The sequence below is a fragment of the Anarhichas minor genome, unplaced genomic scaffold (genome assembly GCF_050575085.1).
Source record: "Anarhichas minor isolate MPS153535 unplaced genomic scaffold, ASM5057508v1 ptg000074l, whole genome shotgun sequence".
In the NCBI taxonomy this organism is placed as follows: domain Eukaryota; kingdom Metazoa; phylum Chordata; class Actinopteri; order Perciformes; family Anarhichadidae; genus Anarhichas; species Anarhichas minor.
This window is the reverse complement of record NW_027466520.1, coordinates 8016149-8031377: the sequence shown is the minus strand read 5'-3', so window position 1 is coordinate 8031377 and position 15229 is coordinate 8016149. Positions and strand designations below refer to the sequence as shown.

The 15229-nt window shown below is 43.3% G+C and overlaps 1 protein-coding gene across 5 annotated transcripts in view; it reads right to left on the bottom strand.

Moving 5' to 3' along the window:
- Nucleotides 1–15229, bottom strand: part of cunh8orf34 (chromosome unknown C8orf34 homolog) — a 48909-nt gene that overhangs the window by 23967 nt on the left and 9713 nt on the right. For 3 of the 5 annotated variants that reach the window (XM_076080672.1, XM_076080673.1, XM_076080674.1), the window contains exons 1-6: nucleotides 13907–14045; nucleotides 13539–13670; nucleotides 11581–11700; nucleotides 11308–11336; nucleotides 10276–10439; nucleotides 6234–6400 (exon numbers count right to left, since the gene is read on the bottom strand). In XM_076080672.1, the coding sequence (XP_075936787.1) occupies nucleotides 6234–6400; nucleotides 10276–10439; nucleotides 11308–11336; nucleotides 11581–11700; nucleotides 13539–13670; nucleotides 13907–14045 (751 nt within the window). Of the gene's footprint in view, nucleotides 1–6233; nucleotides 6401–10275; nucleotides 10440–11307; nucleotides 11337–11580; nucleotides 11701–13538; nucleotides 13671–13906; nucleotides 14052–15229 lie in introns of those variants that run through there. The other 2 variants (XM_076080676.1, XM_076080675.1) reach the window with 2 other exon arrangements.

Genomic DNA, 15229 nt, shown 5'->3' with positions numbered 1-15229 from the left:
CTGCATGTTTGTGATAAACACATAGATACAGCAACACACGTGCACACACACACACATCAAGTTACACAGACAGACACACAGCTTGACACAAAAACAAACTGACTACTGATTACACACCAATTACTGCGCAATGACATCAAGTCTATAACTCACTTGTCTATTCTTCTCTTAAATCTTGATTCTGCAGCAGAGCGGAGCCACGGAAACGTAGCGTAGCTGTTTATTTGTTTTACTTTTGACTCTTTTAGATAAAGCTCCACACATCACTGTTGGTGGCTCTGTAGCCGATTAACCCATGATACACAATGCATCCATTCACATGAGACTTTATCTGACATTCTGGATAACAACGCTATCCACATATATCTCATCCTGTGTGTCTATCTACCATCTTTTGTTTACTCTCTGGCTACAGTAGCCACAATACAGCATCGTTGTGCACATTCAGCTCATTTCCATTCGGGTAATCTGCTCAGTTCATCGACGGCGTTTACGCACACTGGAGATGCGCACGCTGGCCGGTATGAGGCCATGCTCCGCGTAACGACGGCTGTGATCGTACCATAAATCTAGCAGTAGTCTACTTGCCTATTGGTAATTGCTTCCATTAATACCCCCGTCATACTGTGCCCCACAGCAATTTGCCACTCGATTAGCGCATCCATCGGCACCGCGGAGACTTTTACAGGCCGACAAATTGGGCGCAGTCGAGACTTTTACTGGCAACATTCTTTTCAGCAATCGGGCCGGCGAAACCTTCAGAGGTGAGCCCAGCCCTTTCAAGCTTCTACTGCAAGTGAAAGATTTAGTGCTGAGGCAACTCACACCGCTGAAATATATGTTCTCATTCCCCTCGTGATGATACTGCTGTGTTGTGTTGGTTTACATTGTTCCCAGGGGCAACTGTTGTGTCTCTGGTGTGTCTGGGTACGGATGAAGGGGGCAATGGGGGCGATGGGAGTGTGTCTGTGCGTGGTGGTGGGAGGGGAAGGGGGGGGGGGGGGGGGCTGCTGGCGTCAGGAAGTGTGTGCCTTGTCTGCTCACTCTGGCAGTCTGAATGTTGGCCTAAGGCAGAGGACAAAGAGACAGCTCTTATAGCACTGCAATCAGCCCATTCAGTACTTCAGGTTACATTACTACACAAAGTTCAATGATATTCACAATGTTCTCAACGGTGGTGGCAAGTGACTATGAGCATTTCACTTACTATTGTTTCCTCCACTACATTTATTTAGTTGACACTTTTACTAGTTACTATGCTGTGATCATTAAGATTTAACATATAAAACATACGAGCATATAAAAAACAACGCGTTGTTTGAACTGCCCAATACAAAGACAGGTAAATTAGCTCCACCTTAGGCAGCTATAACACATAATAAGACAAGTCTACAGCCATGGTGGCTCTGTGACAATGTACTTTCACAGGATAAGTGAAACATTTGACCTGCAGGTGGCGCTAGGGGAAAGGTTGAGGGTTCAATAATGTCAGTAAGCTTCATGCAACATTGCTTTCAGCATGGCTAAAAAAAAAGAGTTTACACATTATTACAAAATATAGGCCTACGTGTTCTTTTACTTTTGGTACTTCAAGTACAGTTCAATGCAGGACTTTACTTGTAATATAAGTTTTGACACATTTATTTCTTCCACCTCTGGTTTTCAACATATTAGAACTTTCTCACAGGGAATGCCTAATAGATGGCAAAAATGTTAAGGGGTCCTTTTCTAATAATCGTCACAACACATATTTGTCATTCCTATCTGCCGTAAAGCTAATAGCAGCTTTGCTCTTTCACCACAGAAAGTCGTTTGGTGGGACTAAGTAAATGTTTAGGCCTCTGTGAGTTGAAAGGCTAAGACTTGAATCCCCCTCAGAGGCAAGGGCTTTATATGCAGTAGATGACCTCCTACCACAGAACATTTTTCACCTAAATGTCAGGGTGGTAGAGGTTGGCTCACTTCACGAAATAAAAAAAAGAACTGCTATGGTATCGTAGCACATACCCTGCTTGATCAAGGTAGATATGACATCCTGAAACAAAAGAGCAACACACAGGCGTTGTAACCCATCCACCAGACGCTGCTTGACTCCGTGTGTATCAAAGATCAAAGATCAGACAGAGCTTCATCACGGCCTCATCCTGTACCCATCAAATCCTCACTGTCACTGTGAATCAGTGAGAGTGGGTAACGCTACTCTCCCGTCCTCCTCTCCTGTTTCAGGAATCAAGCCAGAGTGGGTTGACATTCTAAAAGGGTCTGTGGACTCATGCGGGCGTGTGTGTGTGTGTGTGTGTGTGTGTTTCACACTGAGAGAATCTTTGTTATTCTCTAAAGAACGTGTGTGTGCAGGTGAAATGGGATGTCACAACCCTCCAACAGGATCTTTAAGTTGCAAGTTACTTCTGCAAGTGTCCACCAAACAATACTCAATACAGATACTCGATAAGATTAAAGCTTAACATTCATATTATCGTTTGACTCTCCATCACACCTTAAGAGAGTCTGAGTTCATGTTGAACAGGGAAAATAGACACGTACTGTGAAAAAACATATATAACAAACATATGATATGTTTTTCAGTGCATACAGGCATGTAAATAGCACATGTTCATAAAAGTAAATTTTGAGAATTCAAAGGGTCTCTGAAATAGATATACTTCCACCGAGGATGACGAGAGCTGCAAGTTCACAGCGGGGACTCGTCTCATTAACTTACCATGAAATAACACTGCAAGGCCAAAAACAGGGTGTTTCTTCCCCACACACTGAACTCAGCATGTTTCTTATTTCAGATCAGTATAAAACTGTGGTCTTACCGCCCACTGTTAACTCGAATTCTGACATTTATAAGAACATATGAGTCACATTCACTTCCAATATGGCTTTGACTGTGGCAAAAATGAAGCACAGATCTAATCAAAACAACTGGGAAAACACAGTTCCATCCTAGAGAGCAGCTAGAGGATCAATAAGACTTAGACTCAGTCTGAACACAACAAATCCACCTTAAGCCATGTTTGTATTGTATTCAAATAGGACAACGTTGACTAGAAGTATAAACCATTCCAAGAGGATCGTATTGTTCTTTCATAAGCTCCTTATCCAGGTGCTGGCAAAAAGCTTTCTGCTCAATATGGAAATGAAGATTAGTTGTTAACTGTCTTTCCATCCTCTAAGCCTGTTTATATTACGCAACATATTTTTTGGCGTATTCTAGTTGTAACACAGCAGGACAAACTAGTGCTCCTTTCTTGCCTCCCAGTAGATATCATGCAATGTGCTTAGTGTTCACCGTGGCTCAGAACTCTCCTCTCCTGTTGCTACAGAGGTTTGGACATGTAAATATGACATTCCCGCACTCTAATAAGTGAACCGTGTTGAAATCCTTTCTGATCTGGCTTTATGCTTCTAAACAGGCTTTACACACAGCAGCTGTAATACCACATTGTAGCCACTAGAGGTCACCCTACGCAAACGTTTAAATAGATAACGTGCCTCCAACAATCTCTGGAGCAGTCGTGACTACTGCTGCATGAATAAGAACATAAGGGGCAATAACTTCACATATAGCAATGCAACATTTGCTCAAAGACAAGAAAAGAGTGAGGTGTTATGAAATTAAAAAAAACACTCCTATCTATTGAAATGTTCCCAAAGATAACTGTACAAATAACAGCTACAGTACATGTAGCCTTTGCTTTATCATAACGTTTGAATCCACTGATTTACAAGTTTATCCTATTCAACAGCACAATGTAGAGTCCTTGAGCAAGTCGTTGAATCCCAACCAGCTCCAGGCATGCTGCTGAGCAGCTGACCTTCATGTGGACAGCAGCAAGGAAAAAGACATCTCCTCCAGGGATCGATATACTATCACAGGATCACCGTGCCTGCCAAGGAGCATCAGTCATCTTTGGCATGCATTTGGTCACAGCCACAGCATTTGTGCCAAGACCCTCTTTCTAAATGAGGCCCACAGATCCTCCTGAGGATCATCCATTGCTCGACAGCAGCGAGGCCGGCCACTCAGAGTGACAGTCAACACAGTGGCGGTGGTCCCTGTGGAGAGCACCATGACCGGGCCTCGACAGAAAATCTGAAAATGACCTCGCCGCATTATTTCGTTTGAATTACTGCCCTGGACCATAGTGAAAAAGTCACTGGGGGGGGGATGTGCCTAGAGCTATGATCAGCGTGGGCCATCACAGACCATCAACATCCTGCTTTATGGCTATCTTTATCACCATTACATACTGCCACCCTCGGTCACAACTGTGTTCGGCTGATATAAAAGAGAGCTCTGTGTTTACGTACTGTTTTCTCAAAATATCTTCTAATCATCACAAAGGAGTAAAGGGATACAGAACAGTATAAATACATACAAATAGACTCCACATTAAGTGTTAAAAGGTGTGAATCTTCACCCGCTTCAATAATTCTCGATGCTTCTCGATGCATCGCATACTCAATTTTCTATATAATTGCACATGGCTACTTTTTCATCAATTAATACAAGCCGTTTACAACGGTCTATGATATAATAAGCTGCATTTTGAATCAAATTTTGAAATAAAATGAATGAATTCATATATTTTAAACTGTTAACTGTTCTTGGTGACACTGGAGCAGTAGATCTTGAGGCAGAGCGTGAATGCAGTCCATTTTAGCTCATTTCCCGTCTGTGCTCATACTCAAACAATTTGTGGATTAATTGATTTGGCAATTGACAAAGAAAAACAATCACAGTTGTCTAAGGCAATTTTAAGAAATAATCTTTTGGCTTCGATAACATTTCATTATATAAGATTTTGATATTTAATTCGCTTTACAAGCAATTAATAAAACAAAATCTGTAGCTTTGAGAACGACAACAATCATCTGGTTGCAGATCCGGTACGTTAGGCCACTCTGGCACACATCGATAAAGAAAGGTGACCCTTTGAATGACCCCCGATGAAAAGATCCCGCTAACAAGCACAAGAGTCTCAGTGCTGTGACATCAGAGCAGAGAGCTAAGACGTTTGTCGCTTGTGTGTCATCACGGAGCAGCAGCTCTGAGGAGAGACACTGAAACACTATAATTGGGGCCCATGTTGTAGACACAGGGAAATACAAAAGGAGGAGGTTGTGTGTTGTTATTCCTCAAAGACGTACTGTATGTCGGACATTTGTCAACCAACGTAGAAGAAAGTCCGTGACTTTGAATTGAGTTCTATTTGTAGAAAAGCTGACTTTTCCCAGTATCAGACACGGCTTTCAAAGATTCAAACTGTGATGGATTCTGCATAGAGCTGCTGGCGCAATAAATGTGTTGAAATCTGTGCTGTATACGTCTGTGGCAGCAGTTGTGTGTCTGACCATTTATTGTAGTGTTTCAATGCAGGGAGAAACTACTTTACTCCAGAGAGTGCTTTACCACGCAAACATATTTCAGGCAACAAATTCAATTTGGCATGAGGTATCACATCCTGTGTCTGCACAGACGGGGTGACACGTCTGCAGACCCTCTACTCAGTAAAGCCAAAACGAGGCCTCACTTCAGATGGTCTTTCCACCCACGCTGTCACCTACTCATCCATCTTAAGCCGGCACATGATGACGTGCATTAAGGAATGTGAACACACACACACACACATACACACTCAAAGTAAACAAAAAGGAGCTACTTTGTGATTCTTCAGTTGTCAGTGTGAATACCTAGCCTCGCTGGCTGAGAGCTTCTGGCAAAACTATGTAAACAGGAAGCATAGTTTCCTCTAACAGCTACTACTAAAGTGCTCTTTAGTACAGCACATAAACTGACTGCTGCTTTGCTCATCCAGCTATCATTCCACTACATACAGGTCTACAGGTCCACATATATGCGACAATCCCCTCCCCTTTAAAGCTGTCCCTTACTTTCAATTCCCAAGAGTTTGAGCGTAAAGTGTTTCAGCTTTCATTTTTTTTATGTTTCACACACACACACACACACACACACAGTTCTCGATGAATGTGGGATGGTAAGAAAACAGGTGTCTGTCTCACATGTGCTGATGCACACTGTGAGGAGTTGACCCCTGCCTGCCAGTGTGGCTCAGAAGCAGTCTTGTTTTATGATTATTGGTATTTGATTAGCAGAATTCAAAAGAAATGCAACTACATAGGAAAGCACATCAAGTTGATTCATTGCACTGCACAACAAAGTTCCCAATGTGTGCCTATATATGTGGAATATGTGGCATTACCCAGCAGCTCCATGGCGTCGTCCTCGTCCTCCATCTCTTCCTCTGCGACCGACGGGGCGGGGCTATGGACCGAATCAAAGGAGTCCTGGGACAACATGGCTGCCAAGAGCTTCTTGTGATGCTGCTGCTGCTCCTTTAGCCCTTTGCTCTTTGTTTCCAACTTCAGGCTGAGGAGGAAAGCAGAGGAGGGGTCAATCAAAATCCGATCACTATTTATTGACACGTACTAACATGATGACTTAAAATACATCAGCTGTTACCGATTATTTCCCACACACAGCCCGTAGCCGTCATTAAGTACTTGAAAGTTGAATGTGAATCATCATCAGAATAACAGGCCTCCTGCTACAGAGAAATGTACCGACAAAATTAGCATGTTTTCTAATAACTATGTTCCCGTACTAATTACATCCTCTCGCCCCAATCTGTCCTGCTTACATTTAAGCAGCGCAGTGTTGCATTTGCATCAGTGGCGTGCAAATGTGCGACTGCATTTAAAAAGAGTGTTTGCACCACTTGTTGCAGTTGGAAGCTGTTCCATGGTTGTTAGGGACAAAATATCATACAATCATTTCAAGTGACATGCAGGTGCAGAACACCTTGCTATAAATGGGGAGCAGGGAGAAGACGAGATGGGAGAAATAGCTGTAGCACTCAGCAGTATTTAGAGGATGTGGGATATAAATAAGGTTTCACAAGCATGTAGATGTATGAGGTGTTGAAAGTGTCCCCTTTAGCTTTTAATTAAGAGGAGAGCCAATAATCAAATCCAAAAGTATTAAGCAAAGAACGTTTTGTTTTAATTGTTTTATCCCTGAAGTAAAGCAGACATGCAAGACTGTACTTTTTATAAAATATATGATTCACTTATTGTTGCTAAAATATAATAATGAACAAGAACACAGCTATTTTCCATTGCGTATGTGTTCTTTTTGCATTTGATTCACACTTGTCTTCGTACTCCACTTTGTTTTATCATGAAGACTTTATGCCAACATGTACCATACATACGGTACTGTAGCCATTCATAAACATAAGCAACAGGATGCAGCAATGGAAAATGCACCATTTTTCTGCAGTATCCATTTGCGTCACAGCTGACTGCAGCACCTACTGTTACGCTATATGGCACCATATAGCTGAACAGTTCTCAGGCTGTCCCCCGGGCTGTTTTTAATTGAAAAAACAATACGTGAAGAAACTGAATGCTTATCTTCACATTTCTTATCCCATAAGCCTCATTTCATTTCTCAGGGGAACAGCTGAGCAATGACAAATGATATCTCCTTCCTATAGAGTCAAAGCCTCTGATACAATTATGATGGCAGACTTCTGCATTACCCCTATATTGGAGAAATTAATTTCCACATGCCACAGGCTAAGGGCTTGGATTAGCAGGGCAGACGAGTATTAATTTGATGCTAATCTCAGTTTAATGACTTCTATTCACAGATAATGGGGAAGGGTCATAAGATGACAGATTCTTCTTCATACTCTCTGTGTGGTATTTCTGGGATAATTAGATCTGCTAATATGGGCAAAGCAAGGTGGATGGTGCACAAACGTTTTCTTTATGTAGCCGAACTCTTTGGGGAAACATTTTCTTGTGGTTGCAAGTAATTCTTGTAGACTGGATGGGTGCACTTTAACACAGCGCTGCAGAGAGAGTAAGTTAAGAACAACAGATATTAAAAGCGGGAAGGTAATATGAAGGAAACACACGTTGCACCATATTATGGGCTCATGTCTCCTATGAAAATCTCTGGCTCACTACACCCTCTGGAAATTTCAACAGTGTCAGCTTTTATTCCCGTCACAAGGATCAACCTCAGATGGTACAACCCAGTCGACGATAAATACGACCACAGAATCAAAGCGGGTGTTGCTGGATTTCCCTCCATCTGTGTCTATTAAGATCTTTCTCTGTTCACAAAGGCATAAGCATCTGTTGGCGTTAAGAAAAAGTACATCAGAGAAATATATTAAATATATATTAGAAAGAAAGACATTTATTAATATTAACAGGAGGGTAAGAAGAGAGAGAAGTAGTTTATGGCACTGACAGACATGGGATAAGGAAGTCCCTTTCCACTGGACAGACTCTGTCAAAATCAGCCATAATATACCGCTGCCACAGTTCCATCGGATTTCCCATGTGCCACTTGCACTGATCCATCTAGACTTTGCAGCCAATCATACGGGGAGCCTCCACTCCACCTGTCAGCTCTCCGTATCGTCCTCGGTGACAGGTGGGCCGGAATGAGGGACAGAAGCAAGGAGTTGAAAAATGAAAAAAAGTAAACTTACCAAAGCCGGAGGAGGACTTGGTTGACAAATAAGGTCACGTACATGAAATCATGTGGGGACTGGAGTCTGAAAGTGAATAAGCGCCACAGGAGGTGGCCTACTGAGGCTCAGTTAGGGCAGTGCTGCTCTGCCAGTTTTGATCTCATCTGACACAAACATAACCAAACCTTACTTTCAGCTGGATCTTAAATTCATTGGTTATTTACCTCAGACAAACCCACGACATTAGCTTTTACTGTTCATCATGTATTGTCTTAATGTAAGTAATCTACTAGGGAAGTTTCATGATGATATCTATAAGTACATGTTTCCCTATTCCCCTGGGGTGTCTCCCACAGCTTACTATGGGCGTTCACTAAACCAACCAGATGTTTCAAAGATCTCGGTGAGCCAATCATATCTTATAATATAACTTTTAAACTGTTCTCCTCTCTGCTGCTGCCAGTTGCCATTTCAGTGTGAAATTGACACAACCCTCCTCCGCCACCTTCACCTGCAGATCTCATCACATCCTGCGCCCCAGGGTTCCCTTCCATCATCAGAAGCCCGCCGCTCCACATCACAACCATCCACAACTTCAGGCATTTCTCTTCATCCCTTCCCCAGTACCGATATCAGATATATGTTCTTGTAGTATTCACCCCCTAAAAGATTGATGGCATTGTGATGGGGTCTAAACACCAAAGGCTCTTCACATTTCTAAACTTTATCGTGCAACATTAATAATATAAACAAATGTATTTCACTCTTAAATGATGTCTGTTCTAATTTAAATGATTTTGAGATGGAGTTTGCCAGCCAAAAATCTGTTTTTACCCATTTTTTCCTTTGTTGGTTTGAACAAATCTCAGAGGTTATAAAAGTGATCTCAATCCCCAAACAGGATCTGAAGTGGGAGCAAGTTCCCAGTAAATTAAGATTAAGGAATTAAGCAATTAAGAGTTGATATGAATGATCTAATAGAAGAGGCAGATACTCCTCCAGTTGGTAAGAGAAGGGGCTGTGATTATTTTGGGTATGCTGTACCATCGCAAACACACAGCTGCACACGTTTGTCACACTCTTCATAGGTAAACATGAAACCATCTCATTCACTAACACACAGAGCAGAGCTCATCAGTGAGCCCACACACAGCCCTATCTCCCAGCTCAGGCTTCAAACTAAGTGATTTCTGCCTATAATCCACCCATACAGTCGCCCTAATAAGATTAACACTGTGTGTATGTCAGCTCTGGACCGTGATTTATGGTTTTATATCCGATCGTCCTCCAATTAGTCACAGCAGCAGCAGCTGCGGTCCATGTGACACACACGCAAAAAAAAAAAAAAAGGTGAAAAAGGCTTCCAGAGAGGGCGGCAAACACTCTCGACAGTTCAACGTGTGACGCAATTATTATTGTCAAAAAAACGGGTCATTTTTTAAATAACATGCACAAAAATTCCTTTGGCCTCGGGCGCACAGAAATGAGGTTAGCTTTAATTTGAAATTGGGTTGAAGCAGTATCATGGCACGCATGTTTAATCACGCCTTTGAAATGGGATTATCAGACCCATTCAGATGGGCATTCCTCAGGCAGCAGCAGCCACAGTTAGAAGTCTACCTCCTCATTTTTAAAGGGCCAACAATAGCTTTGTGAACTTTCTTGAAGTTTTTAACTTTTTTTTTTTCATTTCAGTGATTCACACATGCACGTATCGATGACTAAATATATACTTATAACGCCAATCACCAACCTCCCAGCAGGGCTGCTGTCTCCACTCCAACACACTTGGGTTTTAGCCCGAGGGACGGGGGGTCGCAGCATCTCAGAAGCCAGCGGGTCCGCGTCCTCTTCTTCCCGTCCAACCCACTCCCCGATCACCCGAGGGCGCACTGCTGAGTTATAGCCTCCCAAGTTCTAAAAGAGCAATAGAGATATAATGAGAGGCAGAACAACAGACTGAAGAGGGCAGACAGAGCGACAGAGATGCAGGTTTAAATGAAAAAGAGCAGACAGAAGACAGTGGAGTGAAAGAACTGCTATAAAACTTCTATCTTAACGCTGTGAACTTTAACTCAAATATAATGAAATCATAACCAAGCCTATGTCCTTCACAATAACAAATGTCTGTTCTGAGGTTTCAAAAGCTCCGTAGTATTGTCTGAGATTTGTCTCCTTCCCGAAAGCCAGACGGCACACATTTACAACCTCCGCTCAAAGACACGTCTGCGTGTCTTTGACTGAATGCAGGACAGCATCAAATGCTATTGTCTCTGCATGATCAGAGCAGGTGTTTAGTATTCATTCCCCGTCCAGTCCCGCAGAGAAAGAAGGAAAAATCTCTGGGCTGGGATCCAAGGATGTTGGACATGTTCCGCTGCACTGAGCAAAAAAAAAAAGCGAAGACCCTGGCAAAACATATGCTGCGTCTATCATCGAGACACCCAAATGTGCATCTACAGCCTTTGGGAGAGAATCGGGGGGGGGGGGGGGGGCAGGCGAGGACAAAGACAGAGCTCAGACAAAACTTTGCGTGTGAGATGCACACTGAGGCAGCGCTCGCTGAAGTTATCACTCTCGCATACCGCTCCCGTGAGATAGCGGCTCATCATCAGAAGAAGAGCTGCGCTGCTCTGTCAGACAAGCGAAAGTTATTAAACAGGGCTTTCATTTGATGTCGCACGAGCGACGCCGCAGAGCCATGTGTGACAGAACTCTATTGCCACATCACTGTAATGCCAGTATATATGAGTTAATGAGAGACTCCAGTCTAGTTGTTATCTACCTGGTCGAGCTCATCAGGGATGGCGATGCCTGCAGAGAGAAGAAAATGCTTTAAAGCACAGAGAAGCATCCAATACAGTTCAAAATCCCCGGCTTAGGCTTCTTCTAAGCTCAGTGGCAAGCTTGTAAGATTAGCCGCTCGATCCGGCTTCCTCCCAGGATTTGCAGTGACATTTACAGAAAGGGTCTACGCTTTATTTCTGTAATGTTAAGATCTGTTAAACACTGCTCGGCACGGTGTGAGCGTGCACTCTGCCGAGCTGCGGCCACTCACTGCGCGACAGACTCTCCAGGGCCTTGCCCAGCTTCTTGCTCTCCTGCAGAATGTGGCTGAGCTCGTCAAAGTCACGGCTCTCCCTCCAGTCCCAGGACGGGCACTCGATCGACCGCGGCACTGGACATCACAAACAGAAACATTTTTTTTTTGTCACACAGATAACTGAATGAGATGAGTCTTCTGTAAACAACAACCACACTGTAATTTCATCTTTAACTGTCGCTGTGTCCAAACAGGACTTCGTGAATGACTGCAGGATGGAGTCGAAGGGAAACACTGGCAGGAATGCGTCTCTTCCAGAAGCACCGATCTCAGTGGACGGAGGCCAGGGGACAGTGTCTGTCAGTCTCTTTGATTAACATTTAAAACAACTCCAAACAGGAGCAGGAAATGACCCACATCCTGTACTAACATCATGCCCATGTCCCCTAGCAGCGTCCTGCAGCTTCTATATGATGGTTAATTCATGAACTGTTGAATTCAGACATTATTTATAAAAGGAAAGAGCAACTTTCTGTTATAGGGGGAGGGATTACTTGTAGTTCATCCATATCTAACGTTCTTACGCTCTAACACGACTGGATCGGAATTAACATGAAAAACCAGTGGGTTATGAGGAGCTGCCCAACAAATGCGCAGGTCCACTAGCCACTGTTCACTGCCTGAGCATACACGTTAACTATGGAAAGGATTTTAGAATAAATAGAATGCATGTCGGAGTGAAACACATACATGATGACAGGTGCAGAGAGTAAGTATCCCCTTTCTGTGTGACAGCACTGCCGCATCAATCTTCCATCCTCTACCCTTGTTTACTCTGACTAAGCTGCTTGGCATTGTAACAACCATAAACACAACGCAAGTGTCTCTGCCAATGCAGACTGGAGAGGGAAAAAAAGGATTTCATTGCTTCCGGCAAAGAGTGCCTTTCTGTCCTCCCTCTGCTCTCCTCTGTGTGTTGTGCTGCTGCCACAAAGGGCTGTGCTGCATCTCAACAGCAGAGATTAAGGGTTAAGGGTTCAATTCCCACTATGTCCGCCCATTGAAGCAGTCAGATACAGTAGAAGTGAGGCCAAAACACATTGTCAAACTGTGCACACATAGGAAGATCAAGCATTAGCGGAACCTCTTTCTATTTATGACGGCTGTTGTGTTATTGCTACATTTTACAACAATGATGAGCGGCAGTTTGATTTCAATTTTTCATGAGCTCTGCACACCCAAACTATGTATTTTTTATGTGATTTGACTTTAAATGTAGCTTTGAAGGCTTCTTGCTCTCATAGCGTGCATGGGTTAAGTACACCTCGATGTGCTGAGTGTTGCTTACTTCATTCTGAGTTCTCTTCTTACTCGTTTCCTTTTTTTCCACCTCATGCACTCATCCTGACACCAGTTTCCTCTTGATTGTGAGAAATGCTCAGACCGCAGCCTAAAATAGAGCTGGTCTGGCAGTGACAGAGCACAATGTTCAATTATTGAAGTAGTCTACGGCTCTGCATGCTCCATATTTGACCGAGCCTCATTGTCTTGCGCGTCATACTTCATTCCAACATCATAGCTATGTTAATTTATTACAGAACTAAAAAAAAAAAAAAAAAAGTTACCGCCAGAAAGATCTTCTCATCTGCATTAATACAAGAACTTTTGGAAGCATTCATCTTCAGAGTGTGTAGCAGTGCAGGAGCAAGTGTGTAAAAAGTGGCACTTTATGATGAACTCATCTGCAGGCCTGTGGGCTGCTGGACTAGACACTGTGACTAACTTTAATTAGAGATAATTATATCAAATTAAAAATGGAGATTAAAGTCAATGAAGTGTGTAATTGGGATACAACTGATACAACAGGTATCAAAACTGTGCTTCATATTTTAAAGTGCGTGTGTGTGTGTCGGTGCAATCAACGTTCACAAAGTAAAAAAACTTTGGTTTTAAAACAAAAAAAAGAAACTTACAAGACTTGGATTCTGGTGAGGGAGGAGAGATACTGGAAACAGCCAGGTCACTCTTGGACTTTTTCGGTTTCTTTGGGTGAATTTGCCATGGCTTCTCATAGTTGCTGTTCTCCCTTCGAGGGTTTTTGCTTTCTGTTGGGAGAGATAGTCACAACTTCTGCTTAGAATTCCCCCATTATGCAAATCCTAGAAAAGCATAAATGCAGGCCGACTTTGCTCTGCAAGCTCTGTTGTGTCTCTTTCAGCCTGATATTTATCACATACTGTGTGTATTGCGGGGAGGAGTACGAACAAAGAAAAATGCCTCGTTCTGCATGTGTGTGTGTGTGTGTGTGTGTGTACACTAATTACGTTCCGTGTTTACTGACCTGGGGAGCTCTGCGCCCACAGTGCTGCGGAGCCAGAGAGAGCTCTGTGCAGCTTGCCTGGGCTGTCTTGCTTGGTCTGCAGGTGATCAATGAGAAAAGGGATTGGATGGTCGGGAGTCTCAGTTATCAATTTGGTCATCAACTCCTACAGGAGCAGAGTAAAGCAGAGAGCAGTTAGATGAAAGTGGAACAACAATAAGGAGTGAGAGAGTACGGCCAGTGGAGTATCCACCATCCTGAAGTGGACAAACACAAGAAATCCTGAAATGCAGTACAAGTCTTGTTTTGTAGTTGACTTATTTATCAAGGGAGGGATACGCCTCCTATCTTTGCTGTAGTTTCAGGGAATTTGCTACACCATGTGTCAATATACTGAGAAAAACAGAAAGTGAAGGCAAACAAGACAACAGTATGTGCCCCAAGTTTGGGGCACTTCTGTGTCACTTAGTAACAAAGCATGTCAGCAAGCTCCATCAAAATCAGATCAATCTGGCAAGACACAAGGCAAACAGGAAAAACAAACACTGCAGCCTTTGGTCAATCCGTGCCGTGTTAAAATGGTGATGAAGCAAAAAGACAGATCACTTCATAATGTTTTAAGAAATCCAGCATTCGACATATTGGGCCTGAGGACAGAGCGGACAAATACGAATAACTACGATTAACTATTGGTAAACATGAATTACTTGGCTGTCTGGTTATCAGTGTGCTAAGAGGATGTGGAAGGTAAAGTAGTGATGAAGTTCATTGTAAAACAATCATAGGATAGACTCACAAATAGGACCGATGAAGAAAAGTACTGCAGAACGTAAGAAAGCATGCAAGTATGAAAGTGTGTTTTGTGTGAATGAACTCTGTTTGACCAGTTTAAGCCAGCCAGAGCAGCAGCAGAGGCTGACTTCAGGACGACTACTGCAGAGAAGCAAAGGAAGGCATTAGTGGACTGCAGTGAATTGGCACTAATGCATGGATAAAACAAGAGTGTGTGTGTGTGTGTGTTTGTGTGTGTGTGTGCAGCGCAAGTACTACGTCTTTCTGTGTGACGAGCATGTTACTCTATAGAAGTTTATGTGCAACCGAACTGAATCATGTATAGCCTTATGCTTTGGCGGCTGGTGCGTGTTTGCCCTTGTGGACATGCTCATGTGTTCAGGGGGGGGGGGGGGGGGGGGCTACAGTGAGGCAGCCCATGTGTGTGTCAAAGCTGGCCACCCTTGGCTGCGCTGTGTGTGCTCAGAAAGCTAATCAGGTAATTGGTCAGTGGGACATTCCTGCCTCGGCCCCAGTGTCTACAGCAGCGAACGGCATGTGAATGGACAAACA